Source organism: Mesoplodon densirostris, chromosome 3 (genome assembly GCF_025265405.1).
Source record: "Mesoplodon densirostris isolate mMesDen1 chromosome 3, mMesDen1 primary haplotype, whole genome shotgun sequence".
Lineage (NCBI taxonomy): Eukaryota > Metazoa > Chordata > Mammalia > Artiodactyla > Ziphiidae > Mesoplodon > Mesoplodon densirostris.
The window spans coordinates 31,544,279-31,569,160 of record NC_082663.1 but is presented as its reverse complement, the minus strand read 5'-3'; the positions used below and the strand labels follow the sequence as shown (position 1 = coordinate 31,569,160).

At 38.1% G+C, this 24,882-nt stretch overlaps 1 protein-coding gene across 2 annotated transcripts in view; it reads right to left on the bottom strand.

Moving 5' to 3' along the window:
- WDR70 (WD repeat domain 70) overlaps positions 1-24,882 on the bottom strand; it is a 318,511-nt gene that overhangs the window by 206,561 nt on the left and 87,068 nt on the right. For both annotated transcript variants that reach the window (XM_060092819.1, XM_060092820.1), the window contains exon 8: positions 14,171-14,324. In XM_060092819.1, coding sequence (XP_059948802.1) covers positions 14,171-14,324 — 154 coding nt within the window. The remainder of the gene's footprint in view (positions 1-14,170; positions 14,325-24,882) is intronic.

Sequence of the window (24,882 nt, the reverse complement as noted above, 5' to 3'; positions counted from 1 at the left end):
TCATAGTAGGGGACTTTAACACCCCACTTTCACCAATGGACAGATCATCCAAAATGAAAATAAATAAGGAAACACAAGCTTTAAATGATACATTAAACAAGATGGACTTAATTGATATTTATAGGACATTCCATCCAAAAACAACAGAATACACATTTTTCTCAAGTGCTCATGGAACATTCTCCAGGATAGATCATATCTTGGGTCACAAATCAAGCCTTGGTATATTTAAGAAAATTGAAATTGTATCAAGTATCTTTTCCGACCACAGTGCTATGAGACTAGATATCAATTACAGGAAAAGAGCTGTAAAAAATTCAAACCCATGGAGGCTAAACAATACACTACTTAATAACGAAGTGATCACTGAAGAAATCAAAGAAGAAATTAAAAAATACCTAGAAACAAATGACAATGGAGACACGACGACCCAAAACCTATGGGATGCAGCAAAAGCAGTTCTAAGAGGGAAGTTTATAGCAATACAATCCCACCTTAAGAAACAGGAAACATCTCAAATAAACAATGTAACCTTACATGTAAAGCAATTAGAGAAAGAAGAACAAAAACATCCCAAAGTTAGCAGAAGGAAAGAAATCATAAAAATCAGATCAGAAATAAATGAAAAAGAAATGAAGGAAATGATAGCAAAGATCAATAAAACTAAAAGCTGGTTCTTTGAGAAGATAAAAAAAATTGATAAACCATTAGCCAGACTCATCAAGAAAAAAAGGGAGAAGACTCAAATCAATAGAATTAGAAATGAAAAAGGAGAAGTAACAACTGACACTGCAGAAATACAAAAGATCATGAGAGATTACTACAAGCAACTCTATGCCAATAAAATGGACAACCTGGAAGAAATGGACAAATTCTTAGAAATGCACAACCTGCCAAGACTGAATCAGGAAGAAATAGAAAATATGAACAGACCAATCACAAGCACTGAAATTGAAACTGTGATAAAAAATCTTCCAACAAACAAAAGCCCAGGACCAGATGGCTTCACAGGCGAATTCTATCAAGCATTTAGAGAAGAGCTAACACCTATCCTTCTCAAACTCTTCCAAAATATAGCAGAGGGAGGAACACTCCCAAACTCATTCTACAAGGCCACCATCACCTTGATACCAAAACCAGACAAGGATGTCACAAAGAAAGAAAACTACAGGCCAATATCACTGATGAACATAGATGCAAATATCCTCAACAAAATACTAGCAAACAGAATCCAACAGCACATTAAAAGGATCATACACCATGATCAAGTGGGGTTTATTCCAGGAATGCAAGGATTCTTCAATATACACAAATCAATCAACGTGATACACCATATTAACAAATTGAAGGAGAAAAACCATATGATCATCTCAATAGATGCAGAGAAAGCTTTCGACAAAATTCAACACCCATTTATGATAAAAACCCTGCAGAAAGTAGGCATAGAGGGAACTTTCCTCAACATAATAAAGGCCATATATGACAAACCCACAGCCAGCATCGTCTTCAATGGTGGAAAACTGAAACCATTTCCACTAAGATCAGGAACAAGACAAGGTTGCCCACTCTCACCACTCTTATTCAACCTAGTTTTGGAAGTTTTAGCCACAGCAATCAGAGAAGAAAAGGAAATAAAAGGAATCCAAATTGGAAAAGAAGAAGTAAAGCTGTCACTGTTTGCAGATGACATGATACTATACATAGAGAATCCTAAAGATGCTACCAGAAAACTACTAGAGTTAATCAATGAATTTGGTAAAGTTGCAGGATACAAAATTAATGCACAGAAATCTCTGGCATTCCTATATACTAATGATGAAAAATCTGAAAGTGAAATCAAGGAAACACTCCCATTTACCATTGCAACAAAAAGAATAAAATATCTAGGAATAAACCTACCTAAGGAGACAAAAGACCTGTATGCAGAAAATTATAAGACACTGATGAAAGAAATTAAAGATGATACAAATAGATGGAGAGATGTACCATGTTCTTGGATTGGAAGAATCAACATTGTGAAAATGACTCTACTACCCAAAGCAATCTACAGATTCAATGCAATCCCTATCAAACTACCACTGGCATTTTTCACAGAACTAGAACAAAAAATTTCACAATTTGTATGGAAACACAAAAGACCCCGAATAGCCAAAGCAATCTTGAGAACGAAAAATGGAGCTGGAGGAATCAGGCTCCCTGACTTCAGACTATACTACAAAGCTACAGTAATCAAGACAGTATGGTACTGGCAGAAAAACAGAAAGATAGATCAATGGAACAGGATAGAAAGCCCAGAGTTAAACCCACGGACATATGGTCACCTTATCTTTGATAAAGGAGGCAGGAATGTACAGTGGAGAAAGGACAGTCTCTTCAATAAGTGGTGCTGGGAAAACTGGAAAGGTACATGTAAAAGTATGAGATTAGATCACTCCCTAACACCATACACAAAAATAAGCTCAAAATGGATTAAAGACCTAAATGTAAGGCCAGACACTATCAAACTCTTAGAGGAAAACATAGGCAGAACACTCTATGACATAAATCACAGCAAGATCCTTTTTGACCCACCTCCTAGAGAAATGGAAATAAAGACAAAAATAAACACATGGGACCTAATGAAACTTAAAAGCTTTTGCACAGCAAAGGAAACCATAAACAAGACCAAAAGACAACCCTCAGAATGGGAGAAAATATTTGCAAATGAAGCAACTGACAAAGGATTAATCTCCAAAATTTATAAGCAGCTCATGCAGCTCAATAACAGAAAAACAAACAACCCAATCCAAAAATGGGCAGAAGACCTAAATTGACATTTCTCCACAGAAGATATACTGACTGCCAACAAACACATGAAAGGATGCTCAACATCTTTACTCATTAGAGAAATGCAAATCAAAACTACAATGAGATATCATCTCACACCAGTCAAAATGGCCATCATCAAAAAATCTAGAAACAATAAATGCTGGAGAGGGTGTGGAAAAAAGGGAACACTCTTGCACTGCTGGTGGGAATGTGAATTGGTACAGCCGCTATGGAGAACGGTATGGAGGTTCCTTAAAAAACTACAAATAGAACTACCATATGACCCAGCAATCCCACTACTGGGCATATACCCTGAGAAAACCATAATTCAAAAAGAGACATGTACCAAAATGTTCATAGTAGCCCTATTTACAATAGCCCGGAGATGGAAACAACCTAAGTGTCCATCATCGGATGAATGGGTAAAGAAGATGTGGCACATATATACAATGGAATATTACTCAGCCATAAAAAGAAACGAAATTGAGCTATTTGTAATGAGGTGGATGGACCTAGAGCCTGTCATACAGAGTGAAGTAAGTCAGAAAGAGAAAGACAAATACTGTATGCTGACACATATATATGGAATTTAAGAAAAAAAAATGTCATGAAGAACATAGGGGTAAGACAGGAATAAAGACACAGACCTACTAGAAAATGGACTTGAGGATATGGGGAGGGGGAAGGGTAAGCTGTGACAAAGTGAAAGAGCGGCATGGACATATATACACTACCAAACGTAAGGTAGATAGCTAGTGGGAAGCAGCCGCATAGCACAGGGAGATCAGCTCGGTGCTCTGTGACCGCCTGGAGGAGTGGGATTGGGAGGGTGGGAGGGAGACGCAAAAGGGAGGGGATATGGGAACATATGTATATGTATAACTGATTAAATTTGTTATAAACCAAAAAAAAAATTTAAAAAAAAGAATAAATACAAATGGCCAATAGGCACATGGAAAAAAAAAAAAGAAAAAAAGAATCCTCCTGCCAACGCAGGGGACACGGATTCAAGCCCTGGTCCGGGAAGATCCCACATGCCACAAAGCAACTAAGCCCACGTGCCACAACTACTGAGCCTGTGCTCTAGAGCTCGTGAGCCACAACTACTGAGCTCACGTGCCACAACTACTGAAGCTTGCGTGCCTCGAGTCCGTGCTCTCCAATCAGAGAAGCCACTGCAATGTGAAGCCCGTGCACCGCAATGAAGAGTAGCCCCCCCACTTGCCACAACTAGAGAAAGCCTGCACGCAGCAGTGAAGACCCAATGCAGCCAAAAATAAATTAATTAATTTAAAAATATAATCATGGAAAGAAGGAACAAAGTTGAAGGATTCACACTTTCCAATTTCAAAATTATCTACATGTCAATGTTAATAGCAGCTTTATTCATAAAGCTTTGTAGGTAAAACATGTTTTGCCAATGGAACAGATGTGCAGTGAGAGGGAGAGGGAGAAGTAGAGAAGACGTTTCAAGAAGGAGAGAATAATCAACTGTGTCAAACACTGCTGAGAGTTACAGTATTATGAGAACTGATCACCAGATATGAATGGCATGATGGGTGGGCGCCATGAACAGATAAGTGAGTTAGGTTCCCCTCAATTCTGTGCACCTAAGGTACTAAAAGATAGTAGTTAAACTGGCTCATAGAGTAAAATCATAGGACTGTCAGGGATCTCATTAAGCTCTTTCCAAAATAGAAATTTGCCAGTCTTTGCTTATTTAAGAAAAAAAAAAGAATTTCTAATACCAAGCAGTAAATAGGTACCTGATCTAGTTTCACCCCATTAAATATCTGCCTCTGGGAAAACAGCTCATGATTTGCAACAGCAGGAACACCCCAATAACCCCAAGATATGCCCTACCTTCAAGGACTTAGATCCTAAACTGCCTTGGCTTCCTCAATCTTGCACACTACTCCACACCTTCATTCTCCCGCTCTGCTTAGCTCAGCTCCACCTCCACTGACATCTCCACCTGGCCTCTTAATCTAATGTGGAGCCTGCTTACCTCCCAGTCAGTTCCTAGTTTACCATCGTCCTCTCCCACTCCCAGACTCAGGGATTCACCCATTCTCAGCACAATGGGTGCTGCTCAGTCCAGTTCTTAGAATCCCACTTCCTATGCTTTGACATAACAACAACCTCAAAACTGGCCCAGCCCATACAGGTCTGGAAGGCAGGCTCCAGAAAACAGGTCTTCTATTGATATTTGTTGATTAGAGGTGAAATAGCATCTTGAAATATAAAGGATAGTTCTAAGAGGACCAAAAGAAGATGATCCCTATTACATAGAACACTATGATAAAATGTGGTCACCTTAGTTGTTGAATACACAGAATATGAACACAAATAGTAAGTTAAACTGAAGAAATCTAAAAGACTATGAATCTTGTTTCTTGTTTGTAAAGACAAGAGTATGACAAAGGCAATGGGAATGTTAAGTACCCTTGTGTTAAAACAGTGACGAAAATTAATCATAACAAAAAATGAAGTTCAACTAAGGATTCTTAAATGGAACTAAACAGATTCAGTACCACGGCTAACATTAGTGGAAAAATTTTTAAAGTGACACCTATTAAAGAAGAGTCAGTGACTAAAACACTTTTTCATCAAATAAACTAGGTTTTCTCTCTTTCTCCTTTATCTAAACATAGGCAGGCACCCCTGGAAAAAAATTTTTTTTCCCTCCTTTATTTAACAGCCTTAACTGGAAAGAGCCTAGTAGAAAGAATGAAACATCTATTTGTTTCTCATAATATGCTAAACTTTGCATACAGAGAGGACATTATCAAACCGTGATGACTATTGGTTTCCTCTAACACACACGCGCGCGCACACACACACACACAGAGGTATGCTGATCAACACCTGTCAGTCCATACCCTTGTGGCAGCCTCATGACAAAAGCTGTAAAATAGCTGCCTCGCCGCAGCACCATTTGTAGTCACTGAATGAAGTGAGGCTCTGTGACCCACAAGAATGAAAGTACCCATGTCTTTGGCATGGTGAGCTAACTAACAGAAGCAACTCCTATGAAGAGATGAAGTGCATCAGGGAATATATCTTGAGCCTTAATCCAAAAGTTCTTCTTCACCAAAGTCTATTCATGGGCTTTCAGTAATCACCAAACTTCCTGAAGTTGCCAGCAAGATTTTGTGTCTGTATATTTTGCTGGAGAAAACGTTCATAGCTTGATTTTGGGAGGTAGCAAACTTCTTCTCTAATGGACTACATAGTAACTATTTTAGGCTTTCTGGGACACATGGTCATTGAGGCAACTACCCAAATTCTACCACTGTAAGCACAAAAGCAGTCATAGACAATAGTAAATGAATGGGCGTGGCTGTGTTTCAGTAAAACTTTTATTTACAAAAAAAAGGTTGCAGGCTGGATTTGGACCACAGGCTATAGCCTGCTGACCCCTGTTGTAATCCATCACACTCTTAGTCATTTACTTCTAGGAATCAAGGACTCTGAAGTCCAAATCTTTCTAATTCCTGAGCAATTTTAAAATCCATTTGAAGATATCAAAGAGATCAATTCATTCTTCTTCGATCTACTCAACTCCAATGACCTCTTCTAAGATATTTCAGCAGCCCCAACTATGGCTAACTCTGTCCACAGATGGTTCCTTTTCTGAAATCAAGAACTTTCTTTTCAACACCCTAAATTTCAACCAATCACTCAGAGTAAACCTGAGTGTCCTTTTATAATGCACAACTTTTATTATGGAATAACCCCCTCCTCCTCATCATTGTACTCCATTCAAACACCTCGGGCTAATGAATAGACTCAGGGATATCATACGAATATGCCGAATGACTATCTACAAATTTAGATTTAGTGGCCATTAATGCTCCCACAATTCTTCCAGCAATTTTCCTCTCACGCCATCAATAGCTATTCTAAGCCTTCACTGTCCTACATAAGGCCTCATCCCAACACCTCCTAACACAAAACTAGGAAATGACCCTGTGACTACACGGTGATACCTTCAACTGCCTATCTAAGGCTCACCACCTATAAACGTACCTGCACATGAGCCCATCCTTATCACTCCATTCCCAGTGTAAATAAATTCCCTCCTCCCACTCAAAGCTAATTCCTGCTCTTATGTTTGATCTCTGTCACTACCACCTCCTCAGGGACTTTCATAATTACTTAGTCTGTTTGGTATTTGCAGAAACGTGTTAGTTTTCTATTGCTGTGTAACAAATTACCACAAACTTAGGGGTTTAAAACAACTCCAATTTATTAGCTAACAGTTTTGGGAGTTAGAAGTCCAGTCACAATCCAGAAGTCTGAATTTTCTGCTCAGGGTCTCATAGACTAAAATCAGGATGTCGGTAGGGCTTCCTTCTGGAGGCTCTGGGGAAGCATTTGTTTCCAAGTTCATTCAGGTTGCTGGCTGGCAGAATCCAACTTCCTGTGGATGCAGGACTAAGATGCCTATTTCATTGTATCTGTCAGCTAGGGGCTGCTCTCAGCATCTAGAAGCTGTGTCCTTGCCACATGGATTCCTTCACCTTCAAAGCCAGTAAATGAAAACCTTTCTCTTGTTGAATCTGAATTAGGCAAAGACATGCCCCCAAATCTTTGCAAAAACAATCTCTTCTTGACATATACACACTACCATATATAAAATAGATAACTAATAAGGACCTACTATATAACACAGGGAACTCTACTCAATACTCTGCAATGGCCTATATGGGAAAAGAATCTAAAAAAGAGTGGATATATGTATATGTGCAACTGATTCACTTTGTTGTACACCTGAAACTAACACATTGTAAGTCAACTATACTCCAATAAAAATTTAAAAAAAAAAAGAATAAGGGAAAAAGAAATCCCTTCTCTAACCATAGCCCTTGCTGAAATGGCTAAGAAATAACCTCCTTAAGCTTCCTAGAGGTCACCTGGTTTGTTTGAGAAAATCTGTGAGGCACATGCTCTTGAAAGAGTCTTTAGTGTGACTGAATATTCTGACCTTTTGATCTTTCTGAGGTTTTAGCAAAAGGTTATATAGCCACACTTTCAGAAGCAATTTCTTCATTTTAACATTCTTTGCCATGTGGATAGGTTCAAAATTAACTAAATCATCTAGTATTCATTCCTTTTTAACAAGACTTCTCTCAGTTTACCTTTTTTCTCTCATATTTTATTATAAGTAGCAAGAAGAAACCAGGCAGTACTTTCAACATTTTGCTTGGAAATCTCCTTGGCTATAGCTATGCACCCAACTTCATCACTCAGGTTCTGCTTGCATCTTCAAAGCCTTGAACAGAGAATCCCCCTTGAGTCAAATCCCTCGAATTTTAAAATCCTTTTTTGCCAGGAAGAGCCCAATCCCTTTTAAGGGCTCATCTGATTAGGCAGGATGCACTGAAGATAATCTTCCTTTCTTTTTTTTTTTTTTTTTTTTGCGGTACACGGGCCTCTCACTGTTGTGGCCTCTCCCGTTGCGGAGCACAGGCTACGGACGCGCAGGCTCAGCGGCCATGGCTCACGGGCCCAGCCGCTCCGCGGCATGTGGGATCTTCCCGGACCGGGGCACGAACCCGTGTCCCCTGCATCGGCAGGTGGACTCAACCACTGTGTCACCAGGGAAGCCCTAATCTTCCTTTCTTAAAGACAACTGTGCCAGACAATATAACCTCATCACAGAAGTATCTCATCATAGTCATTGGTCACATCCACACTCAAGGGGAGGGGCAGGGAATCTTGGGTGCCTTCTTAGAATTCTTCCTACAAGGACTGTGTGTGTAGCAATTCTGAAATTACTTTCTATGGACTATACCATTGAAGAAATGAGAAAATATACTGGTGATGCTGGAGGCCAAGTTTCTCACTGGAGAAGTGAAATACAAATATGGAATGGGGAAAGGCTAGGAAGTTGGATTAGAATTGGATATATCAGGGTGAACTCATGATTTTTTAATATATTTTGTTTATTTTTTGATTGGTTGGTTTATCCTCCCAGCCCCAGCTCTGTCTTCTGAAATAGTCTAGAAGCATTAACACCTCAGCAGCAATGAACATATCCAGTGCCCAGATGTTGATTTGTAAATAGAATTCCCTATTCAAAAGAGCCATGGAATGCTAGAGAAATCAGAACAGAAAAGTTCTGTTCTGAGCCAGGAACTTTTGTTGTGCCAGAATGTAAGAAAGTACCCCCCAAATGACGGGGATATGTCAAAAGGATAGAAACCAGTGTTATGGAGTTTCTATTAGATAAAAAGCTCTGGAAATATTCAGAAACTGCAAAGAAACACAATGTACTTTAAATCACTGCATTTTTTAGAGTTTATATTTGCAGTTAAAACCATCAGTTACAAATGCTTAAGGAAATAAAAATATACCTAGAACTCACAGTTTACAATATTTTACTCCTAAGAAACAATATTTACCATTAAAAGGACATGACTAAAATATTTCTTCTCCAAATAGTAAGGGCAATTTTCTCGAGTGGCTGGATATCAGAATAACTACATGTACTATTCAAATATAAATACAGCATTTGAAAATACCTTTTTCCCAGAATTCCTTATAAAGCTTCTAATCTCCATAATTAAAGTACACTCACAGAGAGATGGCCCACTAAAATATTCAAGAATTCTGGTGTCCCATGAGCCTGTCCCCTCCCACTTTAGCCAAGTAATTATGAAATAAATGGCACAGAACTGTTTTAATGTTGAAAAAGAAAAAGGCTGAAGGCAAAGTATATGTCTAAGAGTTTAAAGTAATAGAGAAAAACACTCTCTGGGACTTCCCTGGGGGTCCAGTGGTTAAGACTCTGACCTTCCACTGCAGGGGGCGCAGGTTTGATCCGTGGTAGAGAACTAAGATCCCACATGCCACAGGGCGCGGTCAAAAAAAAAAGAACGGAAAAAAAAGAAAAACACTCTCTGATTGGAAGTAATGTACTAACATTCTCATTTAGAATAAATAAGTTTTAGATGACAATATAACTACAGTTTTTAAAGCATGCTTTTGAATGGTTTAAGGGTTGATTCCTGTTTATCCTTGTCCTACTTTCCTAATGACTTAAACCTGAAGAAGTAAGGTCCCATTTTCCCAGATAATATAACCAATAAATCCCATGAACCCCAGATCAGTGATCTTCATATTCTAAAGACACAGCAGAACCTGATTTTCAAAGGATATATTATAGAGAACTCCAACAGTTCTCCAATAAAACAGACAAAATTGGAACTTCTCTGGCTGAAGGAGGAGGCCTGCTGGCCCTCACTCACACTCTAAGGCCTCTCATTCCACCCCACTACAGGCCCTGAGGCACTGGCGTACAATCCCAAGACTGCAGAACATGTAAAATGTGGCTCCAAACAATAAATGATGTAAAGGTTCTGGTGTGATCAGAAAAAAATCTTTTTCAGATGCATAAAGGAAAAAATACAGAAATTGACATCTTAATAGTGATCATATTTGGGTAGTAGAATTATGAGTATTTTTTCTTTTTTTCTTTTCCAAATTTTTAATAATCAATAAGAATTACTGTTAGAAACCCAATAAACTATTTTTTAAAGGTATAAATATAAATACTCTCCCTGTAATGCATTGTGTTGCAGTATGTAACAGAAAAAAAAAATTCAGTACTACTATAGGTACACATTAAAAAGAAATATACACATACACACAAAGACACAAAGATTAGAGGTAAAAATCTAACGATATAACAATTTAATAATCTAATTAGAAAGGCCTGTTTATGTTTGAAGTACATAATATTTTATCATAATAGATCAGATATATTTAATAGTTTCCTTTAAAGTCCTACTTGTTGAACTTTCCAGTAAAGCCACAAGTTAATAATTACTCTTGGAATCAGAAAAGAAGCTTAGAAATTAAGAAAAAGTGTCCCATGAAATCTGCTTCTTTCAAATAATAATTCTTGCATTTCTAAAACCCATCACTCAAGCCAAAGACTACAATTAAGTTACAAGTAATGTTCCTAAACAAATAGTTAATTATATTTGCTTCTGGAAAATGGAGAGAATAAATATTAACCATGATTTTGAAATCAAAGTAGAGATGATATTAGACAAGATTGGGAGAGTTCTAATATTTAGTTACAATCTATACAGTTGTTTTTTGCATATTGGTAATTAACTTAATATTTTAATTTCCTACATTTCTACATAGATTTGTTTATCCACCCTCGTCCTACTTTCCCAATAATCTTACTATATGTAATATATATATATATATATATATATATTTCTGAAATAAATATATATATATTTCTGAAACTGCAGAAACAGCCAGATACAGAACCAACCAGATTTCTTTCTTCTTGAAATTTTCTTGGCTAAAACCTAAATCCACAAAGTCTTAGTCTTTTTACAATGTAAGAAGCCCTGAGCGGCTGAAATCATTAAGAGCTTAGAAACTGGCAAAAACTTCTCTTCTTCATATTATTTAAGCAAAATTGTCTATGGTAACCATAAACTAAAAAAGAATAAGTTCAGTAAGAGCTTTTAAAGCTTTCCTTTCCACAAACCCATTGTTTAAATAAAGTTTTAGATTCCCAAAAGCTTCAAATAAAACAGATAAAAACAGAACTATTTGAGTTTAAGATAGGGAGATTGATCTGGAGCCCTATCTGCTTTATTTCCTTATCACCATCACCCTCAAAACAACATCTTTGGTGGAATCCTTAGGCAATGACTTTAAGATGAGGAGAGAGAAACTCTAGTGGAATACGTGGGGGAAAAGAAACACTATTCAAGCCACCACTACAATATAATTGCATATAGCATTATGTTTAAATTATATTTGAATGCTGTCTGAATCATCTAACACACACTGGACACTCAATAAACAGTCAGTAAACAAAAGGAAAGGCATGAGACTGTGATCCTCATTAGGATTAAGAGGCATTTCACTAGGCTTCAGCAGAGGGCAGTTTGGAACACACTGTATTAATTTATTCCAATAGCTCAACTGGAGCACCTAAAATAGATTACAGTCAATTCTCATTACTCACAGTAGTTATGGTCTACAAAGTTCTGCAAACACTGAATTATCAAATACAGGATTAGATTACTGCAAGTCTCTGGTCACATTTTTGTCAACCAATCAATACATAACTTTGTTTTATGTATGTTTGTGTTTAAGGACATCTTTTATTTAACATATATAGTTGAGTCATTAACAATGAACTCACAGCCAACAGCACTATAACTTTTCCCTGAATGAAGTTTATCTAACACATGTATTTTCTCTATAAGGCACATCAAAGACTTCCTTGAACTTAGGTAACACTTGACAGGACTACAGCAATTCAGTCCTGGGGGCCATTTTAAACAGCAAGATCACCAACCAAAAGCACAAAAATAAGAAAAATGTAGCACTAAATAGACCTCCAAAAGGACACTTGATTACAGCATGAGAACTGAAACAAGAAGGTGGAGCATCGCCTTGATCAAATGCTTTTTTGCCACTCTGCCAGATGCATGTCTGAAAATTACCATGAAAGGGCTGTGAGTATTGATTTGGGGGTTACAAAAAAGTTTTAGCAAATAGGTGAGCTTGCAAATACAGAAATCACAAATAATGAGGATCGAGTGTATTTTCTTAGACAATCAAATCTCATGTAAGATGTTGACTTAGGCACAACCCAAAGGTACTAGAAGAAGGTACTAGATAGGAGGGGAAGAGAGAGTGAAAATCAGAATTCAAATGAAGGCTCAAAATTCTACATCAGCCATATGCACTGACACTTTAACATATCTTTAAATCATTTTTATTGATGTATAGGAGAGATTTACTTAGAGAAATATTACAACATATAAAAACTACATAAAGGGGCCTCCCTGGTGGCGCAGTGGTTGGGAGTCCGCCTGCCGATGCAGGGGACGCGGGTTCGTGCCCCGATCCCGGAGGATCCCACGTGCCGCGGAGCGGCTGGGCCCGCGAGCCATGACCGCGGGGCCTGTGTGTCCGGAGCCTGTGCTCCACAACGGGAGAGGCCACAGCAGTGAGAGGCCCGCGTACAGCAAAAAAAAAAAAAAAAAAAAAAAAAAAAAAAAAAAAAAAAAACTACATAAAGTCTTAATTTCCACTCATACAGTGGTAGACTTGATATAATGCATAATAAAAACCTTTTAAAATCCAGAATGCACAAAGTGCTGCACAGTGTGGTCACTAAATTAAAAATTGCATTATTGTTCCCAATCCATCATCCCTCCCTGTATCCACAACCTCTGACATGTGGTACTACAGTTCCTCTTACTAGAGACCAGATGTTATTCATGGTCATGTGATTTGCTTTGGTCAGTGGAATGTTCGTGGACATGATATGAGCAATGGCTTGAAATATGCTTTCAGAGTTGGAGTTTCCTTCTTGTATTTCTGCCATCACCATAAGAAAAACATGCCCTCAGGTAGTCTGTTGGTACAAGGAGGAACAGAGTCACACGGAACAAGCCTACACTCTATCTGCAGCTTGGAGCCAAGCCCAGGCAAGAGCAGCCAACCCATATATATGTTAGCAATTATAAATAAGCCATTAAATTTCATAGCATTATTGGGAGTACAGTTAATTGATATTTAATATACATTAATTTAAAAATATCATTATACCACTAAAATCCTTTACATAAAAAGATTGATGGGACCCTCTTTCATTCTTGTCCTAAAGCCTAGTACATAGTAGGTTTGTGGTAGACTGTATTTCACAAGATGGCTGCATTCATATCTCCCAACCCCCATGATACTTTACAATGTGATCTTGCCATTCACCAACCAAACAGTGAAGTCTATCTCCTCTGTTCCCGAATTTGGGCTGGTCCTATGATGCTGTGTAAGACTCAACACCAGACCTTAAGGAATCTGAAGTTCCAATGTTCATCCTTCATGGAACCTAGTCACCAAGCGGCAAGTCAAACCACACTAAGTTGTCTACCACACTGTGAGAAAGCCCAAACTAGACACGTGGAAGGAGAAAGGGGGCAGGGTTGGAGGGAGAGAACGTGTGTGTGTGTGTGTGTGTGTGTGTGTGAACGTGTGTGTGTGTGTGTGTGTGTGTGTGTGTGTGTGTGAGAGAGAGAGAGAGAGAGAGAAGGGGCAGGGAAAGAGGAACAGAGAAAGAAATGCCACTGGTGAGAGCACCAGCTGTAAACCATCAGAGTGAGGCCATTCTGGACTTTACAACTATCCTAGTGCCCCAGCGGACACTATGAAGCAGAAGAACTTCCTGGTCAATGCACAAAATTGCAAGAAATAATAAATTATTTTTAAGACATTAACTTTTGGGGTAAATTATGGCAGCACCAACAAGTTGTTAGTAAATGTGTACTGAATTAATTAAATTCACTAAAATACTCTGTGTCATACTTACCTTGGTGTTGGCCATATCTACAATATACTGGTCTCCCTTTATACACTCCATTACTTCAAAACCATCTCTGTCAATCACTTTGGCCTGAGAGCTTCCAGATACAACAAGAATCATGTCTCCTGTGTTACTGTACTGCAATGACTTGATCTGATGGCTATGGGAAAAAAAAAAGACAATCTGGTAAGACACTGAGCATGTTTATACTTTCACTTATTAATCCCTGTCAGAAAAACAGTCACACAACTCCACAAATTGTTAATTCTACAAAATCAGGAACATCAACCTCAAATGGGCCCTCAACACCAGTGCCTACCCTGTTAAGCTCTCCTCCCACTCTCCATAGCAATCTATTAAAATCTCTATTTGCCTTAAATCTTCAACCCAAACTACTCCTCCTCTGTAGCTGTTGGTTCTTCCTGCTCTTTCCCAGAAGAAACATATAAGAACTGCCTCAACCTCCTCTGATTACTGTTATAAATGCATCTGCTTCTGAACACCTCTCTTGCTTCTTCCGTTTGATTACAATGGTGAAAATGAACCTCTTCCTGCCCCAGGCATATCTACTACCTATATTCTGGATCCCACCCCTTTCCAGTCTCCTCAGTAACTTCTGACTACTCTCCCTCTCTCTCCTCCCCTTCACAGCTAAGCTATCTAAACAAGTTTTCATCTCCCTCCTTATTTCTCTAGCACTGTAGTATCCTTTCCACCCTCACCACCCCACTGAAAGTGATCTTGCCATGTGGCTGTAGTGAAAGCTTCGGTGTGCCACCTGGATCGATCCTTTCAGGACTGAAGTACTCATTCCCCCAAGCTTCCAGGATTTGGCCTGCTGGTGGCTTAAAACTAAACTAAACCCTCAGGAATTTCCTTGAGTCGCAGAGAACTCCCTCATCCAAGGTTATGTTACCATCCCAAAGCATCCCACAGTCAATGACTGGTCAATGTGCAGTAAAATGGTCCAGCCCTCTGTTTCAATCGGGAATATCTCAGAAGGGTTATTCCAGCTTCAGACCTCCCTGTGGGAATCAGCTGAGGCTGCTGTTGCAACTACCTGGCAACTCAGTTCCTGCATCTTCCTAATGCTGTTTCCCTGCACCTTCTCTCCTAGGGGTTGATCCCAGAAGCACTCCTCAACAAACCTCCTACATGCAAATCCTGAAGCTTCAAAATGTTTTGGGGGAACCTAACCTGAGAGCCTTGGTAGCAAAAGTAGACCTATGAAGTCCACTCCAGTGGTGTCAATCACTGACTGGTTAGCAATGAGGACCCCATCACTGGTGGTACATAGTCCCTGATAAGCTGCAGCAGCGCAAATGCAACTGCTAAAACTGTTGGTCAAAGGGAAGGCACTGGCTGGTGCAATACTTCAGGCATTTGAAAGGTACAGGAAAGGAAGTAATTGAAAGGACTGTGGAACTGGGTAGCTATTGCTAGGGGCAGTCAGCGCAAAAAAGAAAGACAATGAAAGGCTGAGGATGATTAATCACCAATTAAAGACTACAGACTGAAAGTCGGAGGGCCCATTTAGCAGCATATAAAGACAGGGTTATTGCTCTCTGTCAGGTGAGTGCTATGCAGTCACTGATCCCCTAAAGCAGGTGTTTCTACTTCTATTAGGAAGGAAGACCGAAAGCAGTTGACATTCATATGTAAATCAACAGCAGCATATATTTACATGCTTGAACCAGGGCTATGTTAATTTTCTAGTCCACTGTCTTAAAATAGTCCCAAGGGACCTGGACAATCCAAAGAAATTCATGCTGGTCCATGATCTCCATGACAGCATGTTAACTATGTCAGGTGAGCAAAATGTCTAAACTACATTGGTTAGAAACACTCTCTCCAGGAGATGAGAGATAAAACCTAGAAAAGATCAGGAGACTGAGAAAAGGAGATGTGGGGAAGATCCACATAGACAGACATATGAAAGTGGACACCAAAAATGAAGCTCTTTGTATCACATGTTAACCCCAGAGAGCATCAACCTTAAAAGAGGCAATGAACAACCATGCAAAGTTAGTTGGCCAGTTCAGTTGACATTAGCTAGCTTTTGCCATCGTCCACTCCACTCTTAATGCAATAGGCTCATAAATGAAACAGTGGTGCTAGCAGGGATGAAAGTTATGCATGGGAATGACAACAGCTCTCCAAAGGTGACCTAACTATTGCTGAAGGTCCAACCCGCCAGTAACAGAAGCCTATGGTAAGACCCCCTCCCAAAATCAATACTAAGCTGATAAATATGTAAAATACATAATATGAAAGACTGTGATAACTGTACAGAGAAAAACAGAATGGGGAAGGCAGATAGTAGGTACCAAGGGGGCAGGAATAAATGTTTTAAGTGGAGTGCTCAGGAAGTAAGTGACTGAATAGTTTATCAGGTAACTGAAGTAGTAGGTTATGGAGATATTTTCAGGAAGAGTGTTCCAAGAAGAGGGAACAGTTACTAGAAAGGACCTGCAGCAAGAGAATACTTGGTATGTTCCCAATGTGGCTGTAGAATGAGCAAAAAGAACAGGAGTTGGAGATAAGGTCAGAATGCAGCCAGTGGGGTGGTGCAGATCATGGAGGGCCAGGTAAGGCACCAAAAGGACCTTGGTTTTACTCTCTCTAGAAGAAATGAGAGGAAACCCACTAGAGCATTTTGAGCTGAGCAATGATACAATCTGACCTATTCTGTACAGAACCGCTTTGTTGGCCTGGACTATTTTATAGTCTGAAGTCTATGGAGCCCTTCTTAGCATGTTTTTAAACACATTTTAAAAAACACACTAGACACACCACGGAAATCATTCATAAAGAAATAACTATAAAAATATTTTTTAAAAAAAATTTGTGACATAACATGGAGCTTCTACACTAATGTATCAAGTAACTAGGCCTAGAGGCAGGTCTGATAACTTCTGTAATTTCAAAGCAGTGATGATCATAAACAATATATCTTTCAATATACCTGTAACAATGGTAATGTGATATGAAAGCATCTGAAATTTGCAGGTACACCTGTGACTTTGTTGCCTACTTTCATAATTAAAGGAAATGCTAAATTTCAGTTAGAAGTTAGTGAAAGGAAAGAAATTTTTATCCAGGTTCACAGAAATTGGGAGAACCAGATACTGAACTCATGAGCCATAGAATTTTGTATAACTATAATTAAGAAATTAAGTGACAAGGTAGAGATCTTATAAGAGAACTGAAAATCATAAAAAAATATGAAGAAATTCTAGAATGAAAAATACATAACTGAAATTTAGAATTAATAGATGGGTTTAATAGCAGAGAATTAACAGTTAAAAGATCATTTTTAGATTGAAGCATGGTGAGAAAAAATGGAAAATGCAGAAAAAAACATAAGATACACATAAGATATGGTAAAAACGTCTCATACTGGAATTGAAGAATGGAAGGAGTGAGAAGCAAAATGTGCAGAGGTGACTGTCAAAATTGGAAAAATGATAAAAGACACTAAACCAGAGATTCAGTAGGTATTATAAACACCAGCAGGATAGTAGAAAACCACACCCAGGCATATCATAGTAAAACTGCTGAAAACTTAAAGACAAAAGTAAAACGTTTAAAACAGCCAGAGTGGGGGAAAAAATTCCTTCAAAAGGGTAAAAATAAAACTTAATGGAAGACTTTTGCAAAGAAGCAACAAAAGCCAGAGGACAACGCAATGATATCTTCAAAGTTCTGAATAAAAATAACTACCTAGATGGAATTATAGGATCACTAAAAATAAAGACAAAATAATTTCCCGAAAAATAGAAGCCAAAAGAGTTTGTCAACAGCTGTATATACTAATGGAAAGAACCCTCAGGCAGAAAGAAAATGACCCCAGATAAAAGCATACAGACAGAGTATGGTATGAAAAATAACAGAAAGGGAGGATATATAAGTAAATCTCAATGACTACTGACTTCATAAAACAACAATATATCTGATGGAATTTAAAATGTATATACACACACATACCCATATATATAATTGAAATACATGGAAAGAACTGCAAAAGTGCAGGAGAGGATAAATGTAGTTACATATGGTAAATGTTCTAAAGTCTTTGTATTGACTGGGAAGGGGTAAAAGTACTAATTTTTAATAAAATTTCAGTCTTTTATTGGAATATATGATGTAATCTTTAGGGTAACCACTAAAGGAACAGTAAAAGACACTAACAAGCCAACTGAGAGGAGAATATATAGTATTAAAAAATTAACGCAGGGACTTCCCTGGTGGTACAGTGATTGGGAGTCCACCTGCCAATGTAGGGGACATGGATTCGAGCCCTGGTCCAGGAAGATCCCACATGCCGTGGAGCAACTAAGCCTGTGCACCACAACTACCGAGCCTGTGCTCTAGAGCCTGCGAGCCACAACTACTGAAGCCCATGTGCCACAACTACTGAGCCCACATGCCACAACTACCGAAGCTTGCACACCTAGAGCCCATGCTCTGCAACAAGAGAAGCCACCGCAATAAGAAGCCCACTCAACGCAATTAAAGAAAGCACCCGCAGCAACAAAGTCCCAATGCAGCCATAAATAAATAAATAAATAAATAATTAAAAAATTTAATGCAAAGGAAAGGACAGTAAATGGGAAATCAAACAGGCTGGACAAATAGAAAACAATGAATCAGATGGATGACTTATGCTCAAACTTATCAGCAATAACATTAAATATAATTAAATTAAGTATTACAATTAAAAGGCAAAGTTTGTAAGAATGATTAAAAAATAAGCTTTCACTTAAAAGAGACACTTCATACAGAGAGGAAAGTGTGAAAGCAAAAGGATGTAAAAACATAATTCACAAATACCGACTAAAAGAAAGCTGGTATATCTTACTAATATCAGGCAGAGTAGACTTTAAAGCAAATAACATTAATGAAGGTTAAAAGGACATTTCATAATGCTATTTGCAGCAACACGGATGGACCTAGAGATTATCATACTAAGTGAAGTAAGTCAAAGACAAATCCTATATGATATCACTTACATGTGGAATCTAAAATACAACACAAATCAACGTATCTATGAAACAAAAATAGACTCACAGACATAGAGAACAGACTTGTGGTTGCCAAGGGGGAAGTGGAGTAGGGGAGGGAAGGAATGGGAGTTTGAGATTAGCAGAGGCAAACTACCATATATAGGATGGATAAACAAAAGTTTCTTATCAGGTTTTGGTATCAAAGTATTTCTGTTCTCATGAAAAAAACTGGAAATCATTACTACTTTTTCTGTTCTCTGGAGATTTTTGGATATAATTTACTATTTTTTCTAGCTTTTTGAAATGGATGTTTAGATCATTAAAATGTTTTTTTGGTAATATATGCATTTAAGTATGTAAATTTTCTTCTAAATATGGCTTTGGCTGCATGTCACAAGTTCTAATCCATTGTCTTTTCATTATCACCCAATTAAAAATACTTTCTAATTTCTCTTGTGTTTTCTTCTTTGACCTAGGGATTATTTACTTAATTATTGCTTAATTTTCAAACATTTGGTGGTTTTCAAATTATTTTTTAGAATTGCTTTCTCACTTAATTCCACTAGGATTAGAGAACATTTAGACTTTGGGCATTTATTGAGACTTGATTTACAGACCAGTATATGTCAATTTTAAAAGCATTATTTATATGCCTGAATGTATTTTGGAACAACATATGTAAATTAGTCATTTATTAATTATGTTATGTTGCTCAAATCTTCTATTTCCTTACTGATTTTTTTTTTTTTTTTTTTGCAACATCAGTTACTGGGAAAGTAACACTCCCAGTATGACTGTGGATTTGCCTGTTTCTTCCTTTAGTTTTGTTGGTTTTTGCTTTATATATTTGGAGGTATATCATTAGGTGCAAGTACATTTAAAACATCTTCTTGGTGGACTGCACCTTTTATCATTATAAAATGTCCTTTGTTTTTAGATTTTATTGAAGTATAGTTGATTTACGATGTTGTGTTAATTTATTCTGTACAGCAAAGTGACTCAGCTACACATATATATATTCTTTTTCATATTCTTTTCCATTATGGTTTGTCACAGGATATTGAATATAGTTCCCTGTGCTATACAATAGCCAATACCTCTTATGAACACAGATACAAAAAAAAGTTCTAAACAAAATAGTAGCAAATTGAATCCAGCAATATGTAAATACACAACAATCAAGTAAGAATTATTTAAGGAAGGCAATATGGGTTTAATATTCAGTCGATTCATGTGATTTTCTATAATTACAGAATATAGTAGGAAAAATAATTCAAGTATTTCATAAACCTTATTAAAAGACATTATTAAGAATATGAATGGGCCTCCCTGGTGGCGCAGTGGTTGAGAGTCCGCCTGCCGATGCAGGGGATATGGGTTCGTGCCCCGGTCTGGGAGGATCCCATATGCCGCGGAGCGGCTGGGCCCGTGAGCTGTGGCCGCTGAGCCTGCGCGTCCGGAGCCTGTGCTCCGCAACGGGAGAGGCCACAACGGTGAGAGGCCCGCGTACGGCAAAAAAAAAAAAAAAAAAAAAAAGAATATGAATGGGCCAAGTCAAAGACTGGGAGAAGGGCCTCCCTGGTGGCGCAAGTGGTTGAGAGTCCGCCTGCCGATGCAGGGGATATGGGTTCGTGCCCCGGTCTGGGAGGATCCCATATGCCGCGGAGCGGCTGGGCCCGTGAGCCATGGCCGCTGAGCCTGCGCGTCCGGAGCCTGCGCGTCCGGAGCCTGTGCTCCGCAACGGGGGAGGCCACAACAGTGAGAGGCCCGCATACCGCAAAAAAAAAAAAAAAAAAAAAAAAAAAAAGACTGGGAGAAAATATTCATAACATGTATCTGACAAAGGATTCCTATCTAATATATGTAAAGAAATCCTAAAGTACAACAATTAAAAACAAAATGACCAACAACCCACTAAAAAGCGTGCAAAAGGAAGAGACACTTCACAAAATATATGCAAATGTCCTATGTAAACATTTAAAAACATGGCCAATTACCAGACAGTGTAGGGGACCACAGTTAGGAGGAACAAGCCCATGAGACTACTTTATAGGCTTGAGGCCAGTCTATAGGCAAGATGCTTTGGGGATACATCCTGAACCCACCACAGCTACGGCCACATGTCAGACAGTCACATGTTATTAAAGGAAATCTTCAGAAGTACAAATTAAAAAGGTATATAAATGTTTCTAAGCATGGAGCTGTTTGTTATTTCCCCATAGCACTTAACACCATCTGTTATTATATATGTTTTGTTTATAGTTGGCCTTCCCTCACTAGAACAAAAGCTCCATGAGGACAGAACTATACTTATGTAGTGTTCTATGCCCAAAACCTAAAACAATACCTGGCACACGGGAAGTGTTCTATAAATGCTTGTCAAATTGATATAAATTTTAGAATAATTCCAACTATATCTGTTTGTGATATGTATAAACATTAAAAAGTAGGTTATAAAACAATATGTACAGAATGGTACTAGTTTTGTAAAATAAAAATATTTACATATGTGAGTAAAAAAGACTAGAAGGATAAATACCACAATGTTAACAGTAGTTACCTCCACAACATAGGGTTTGAAAAATATACAGATATAAGTGTTAGGGCAAAATAAATTATATATTATTTTAACCAAAAAGAGTAAATCATAAAATTCTCAAAGAGCCTGGAAAATTATTACTGGGATGGTGGAATGAAAAAATCTACCCTCTGTGAGGAAGAAAGCTATCACATCAACAATTTCAATATAGTCACGTTTGTCAGTATCCAAGGGGGATCGGTTCCAGACTACCAACCCACATACCAAAATCTGCAGATGGTCAAGTCACCTATATAAAACGCCATAGTACAGTCAGCCCTCTGTACCCGCAGGTTCCACATCCATGGATTCCATCCGTGGTTGGCTGAATCCACAGATAAGGAACCCACAGATACAGAGAGATGACTATATGTGAGAAGCACCATCTCACATCCTATAAGACCAGGACTTTTCAAGAGGACTTTCTGTAATGATGGAAGTATTCTATATCTATGCTGTCCATGGTAGCCACTAGCCACAAGTGTCTATCAAGCACTTGAAATATCACTAGTGCAACTAAGGAACTTAATTTTTTTTTTTTTTTTTTTTTTGCAGTACGCGGGCCTCTCACTGTTGTGGCCTCCCCCGTTGCGGAGCACAGGCTCCGGACGCGCAGGCTCCGGACGCGCAGGCTCAGCGGCCATGGCTCACGGGCCTAGCCACTCCGCGGCATATGGGATCCTCCCAGACCGGGGCACGAACCCGCATCCCCTGCATCGGCAGGCGGACTCTCAACCACTTGCGCCACCAGGGAGGCCCAGGAACTTAATTTTTAATTTAATTTTATTTAAATTTAAATAGCCACATGTGGCTAGTGGCTAATGAACTGAATAGTGCAGCTGTTAACAATATGAAATAAATATAAAACAGTATCAAGTTTGGAACAACAGAAGATTCACATTGCCTCATAAGATGGATGAACAATGAAATACTAAGCTATGTAAAATGTTCTTTAAAAACAAAAGAAAACAAAGCCTAATGAAATCTATAAAAGTCTACTGGGACAATAATACCTTCCAATACTAAAAAAGCCACTGTGCAGCTCCCTAAATGTGACTTTCAGTCACAAATTTAGAAATGACTACTGAAGTAAACTCCTCAGGTAAAAATTTTATTACCATGCTAAAACATAGTATCTAACATTTTTCACACATGGCAAAGTAAAGTATCTCACATCAGAGCAATCTTAAAGGTATGCTATCACAGGTGTCATTCTCTTAAAAAAGATATCCCTAAACAAATATGAATGGAAAGCAAATAATTAAACACCCTAAATAGATATTAATACACAAACTCAATGAATTCTGTAATATATATACATATACACACACAGACACACAATGGAATATTACTCAGCCATAAAAAAAGAATAAAATTTTTCCATTTGCAACAACATGAATGGATCAAGAGTGTATTATGCTTAGTGAAATAAGTCAGACAGAGAAAGACAAATACTATATGTTATCACATGTGGACTCTAAAAATAAAACAAATGTAACAAAACAGAAACAGACTAACAGATATAAAGAACAAACTAATGGTTACCAGTGGGAGGAGGGATGGGGAAAGGGGCAAGATGGGGGTAGGGGATTAAGAGCTACAAACTACTATGGATAAAATAACTAAAGATACAAGGATATATTGTACAGCATAGGAAAAATAGCCAATATTTTATAATAACTTCAAAGGGTGTATAATCTATAAAAATATTGAATCACTATGTTATACAACTGAAACTAATATTGTAAATCAACTATAATTTAATTAAAAAAATCTGGTAGAGAACCAACTTAATAATCAAAGCCCAAAACATAAAATTTCTCTATCAAAAATTAAAATGATCATCTTTTTTTTAAAGCTGTCTCCAGCTATACCGTCCCTTATGAATGTAATTCTTCTGTCAAAAAATTAATTAAAGGGACTTCCCTGGTGGTCCAGTGGCTAGGACTCCACACTCCCAATGCAGGGGGCCCAGGTTCTATCCCTGGTCAGGGAACTAGATCCTGCATGCATGCCGCAACTAAGAAGTCTGCATGCTGCAAGTAAAAGATCCCGCATGCCGCAATGAAGATCTCACATGCTGCAATTAAGACCCGGCGCAACCTAAATAAATAAAAAAAAATCTTTTTACAAAATTAATTAAATTCCTTAATTTATCCTAACAGGCCAAACTCAAAATAAAATTAACTTCAACAATAAAACAATTTTAACAAAATGTTAGGCCATTTAGTCCAATTTACCTTCTAAGTTTATAATTTTAAGGCTGAGAAATAAATTGGTATTTCATAAAAAACTATTAACTCATGATAATTTTATCTTCTAAAAATAGAATATATACAAAACGCTAAAATTTATGGATGTCTAACTAGGCCTCAGTAGAGTTATTCTTCCTGGTTGGTTATCAGATCCAAATTGGATACTTACCAATGAAACTGCCTTTATGCAGAGCCACCACTAACTAGAAACTGCTGCTCAAAATTTATAGTGACTGTTTCTCCTAAAATGCTGAAATTCTAGCTGATAGTTTTTGAAATATTTATTCTGGAAAAGGCCATTCTTAATGTACGAATTCAGAGTACTGCTTCCAATGGCAAAGATAATTCAAACAAAGATCTGAGTGAGCTCTGAGGTTAGAATGTGTGAAAATGTGAGGAATTTCACCACAATGCCCAAGATCAAAGTGTCAAGATAGATGAGAAATTGAAGCTCCCAAACGAGATGCTCATGAAAAAGGAACCTACAGAAGCAAAGGTGGGGCTACTGCCCAGGATCCTTCCTTCCTAAAAAAGAAAAGTCTCTCTGGACTCATGACATCCTTTCTGAAACACTGGAAAGGAATGAGGTCCTGGGCAAGATTCTGATCAGGGTCCCAAATTTAAATTAAGTCCATAGGAGGCATCAATAATAATAAAATATAAAATTATTTGTTTGATCAAATGTGTCAGTTGTCCATCTACTGCCTCTCATTTCCAAATTCACCCTTCACTGCCTGCTGTGCAAAAACAGATTTGGGTCCTTTAAATATTTTCCCTGGGCCACGTGGCATGATGTTAAGTCTGGCATGATGTTAAGTTAGAGAATGCTGGAGGGACACTGCAGGAGAAAGGGGTATTCCTCCCTGGGTCTTGTGTGCT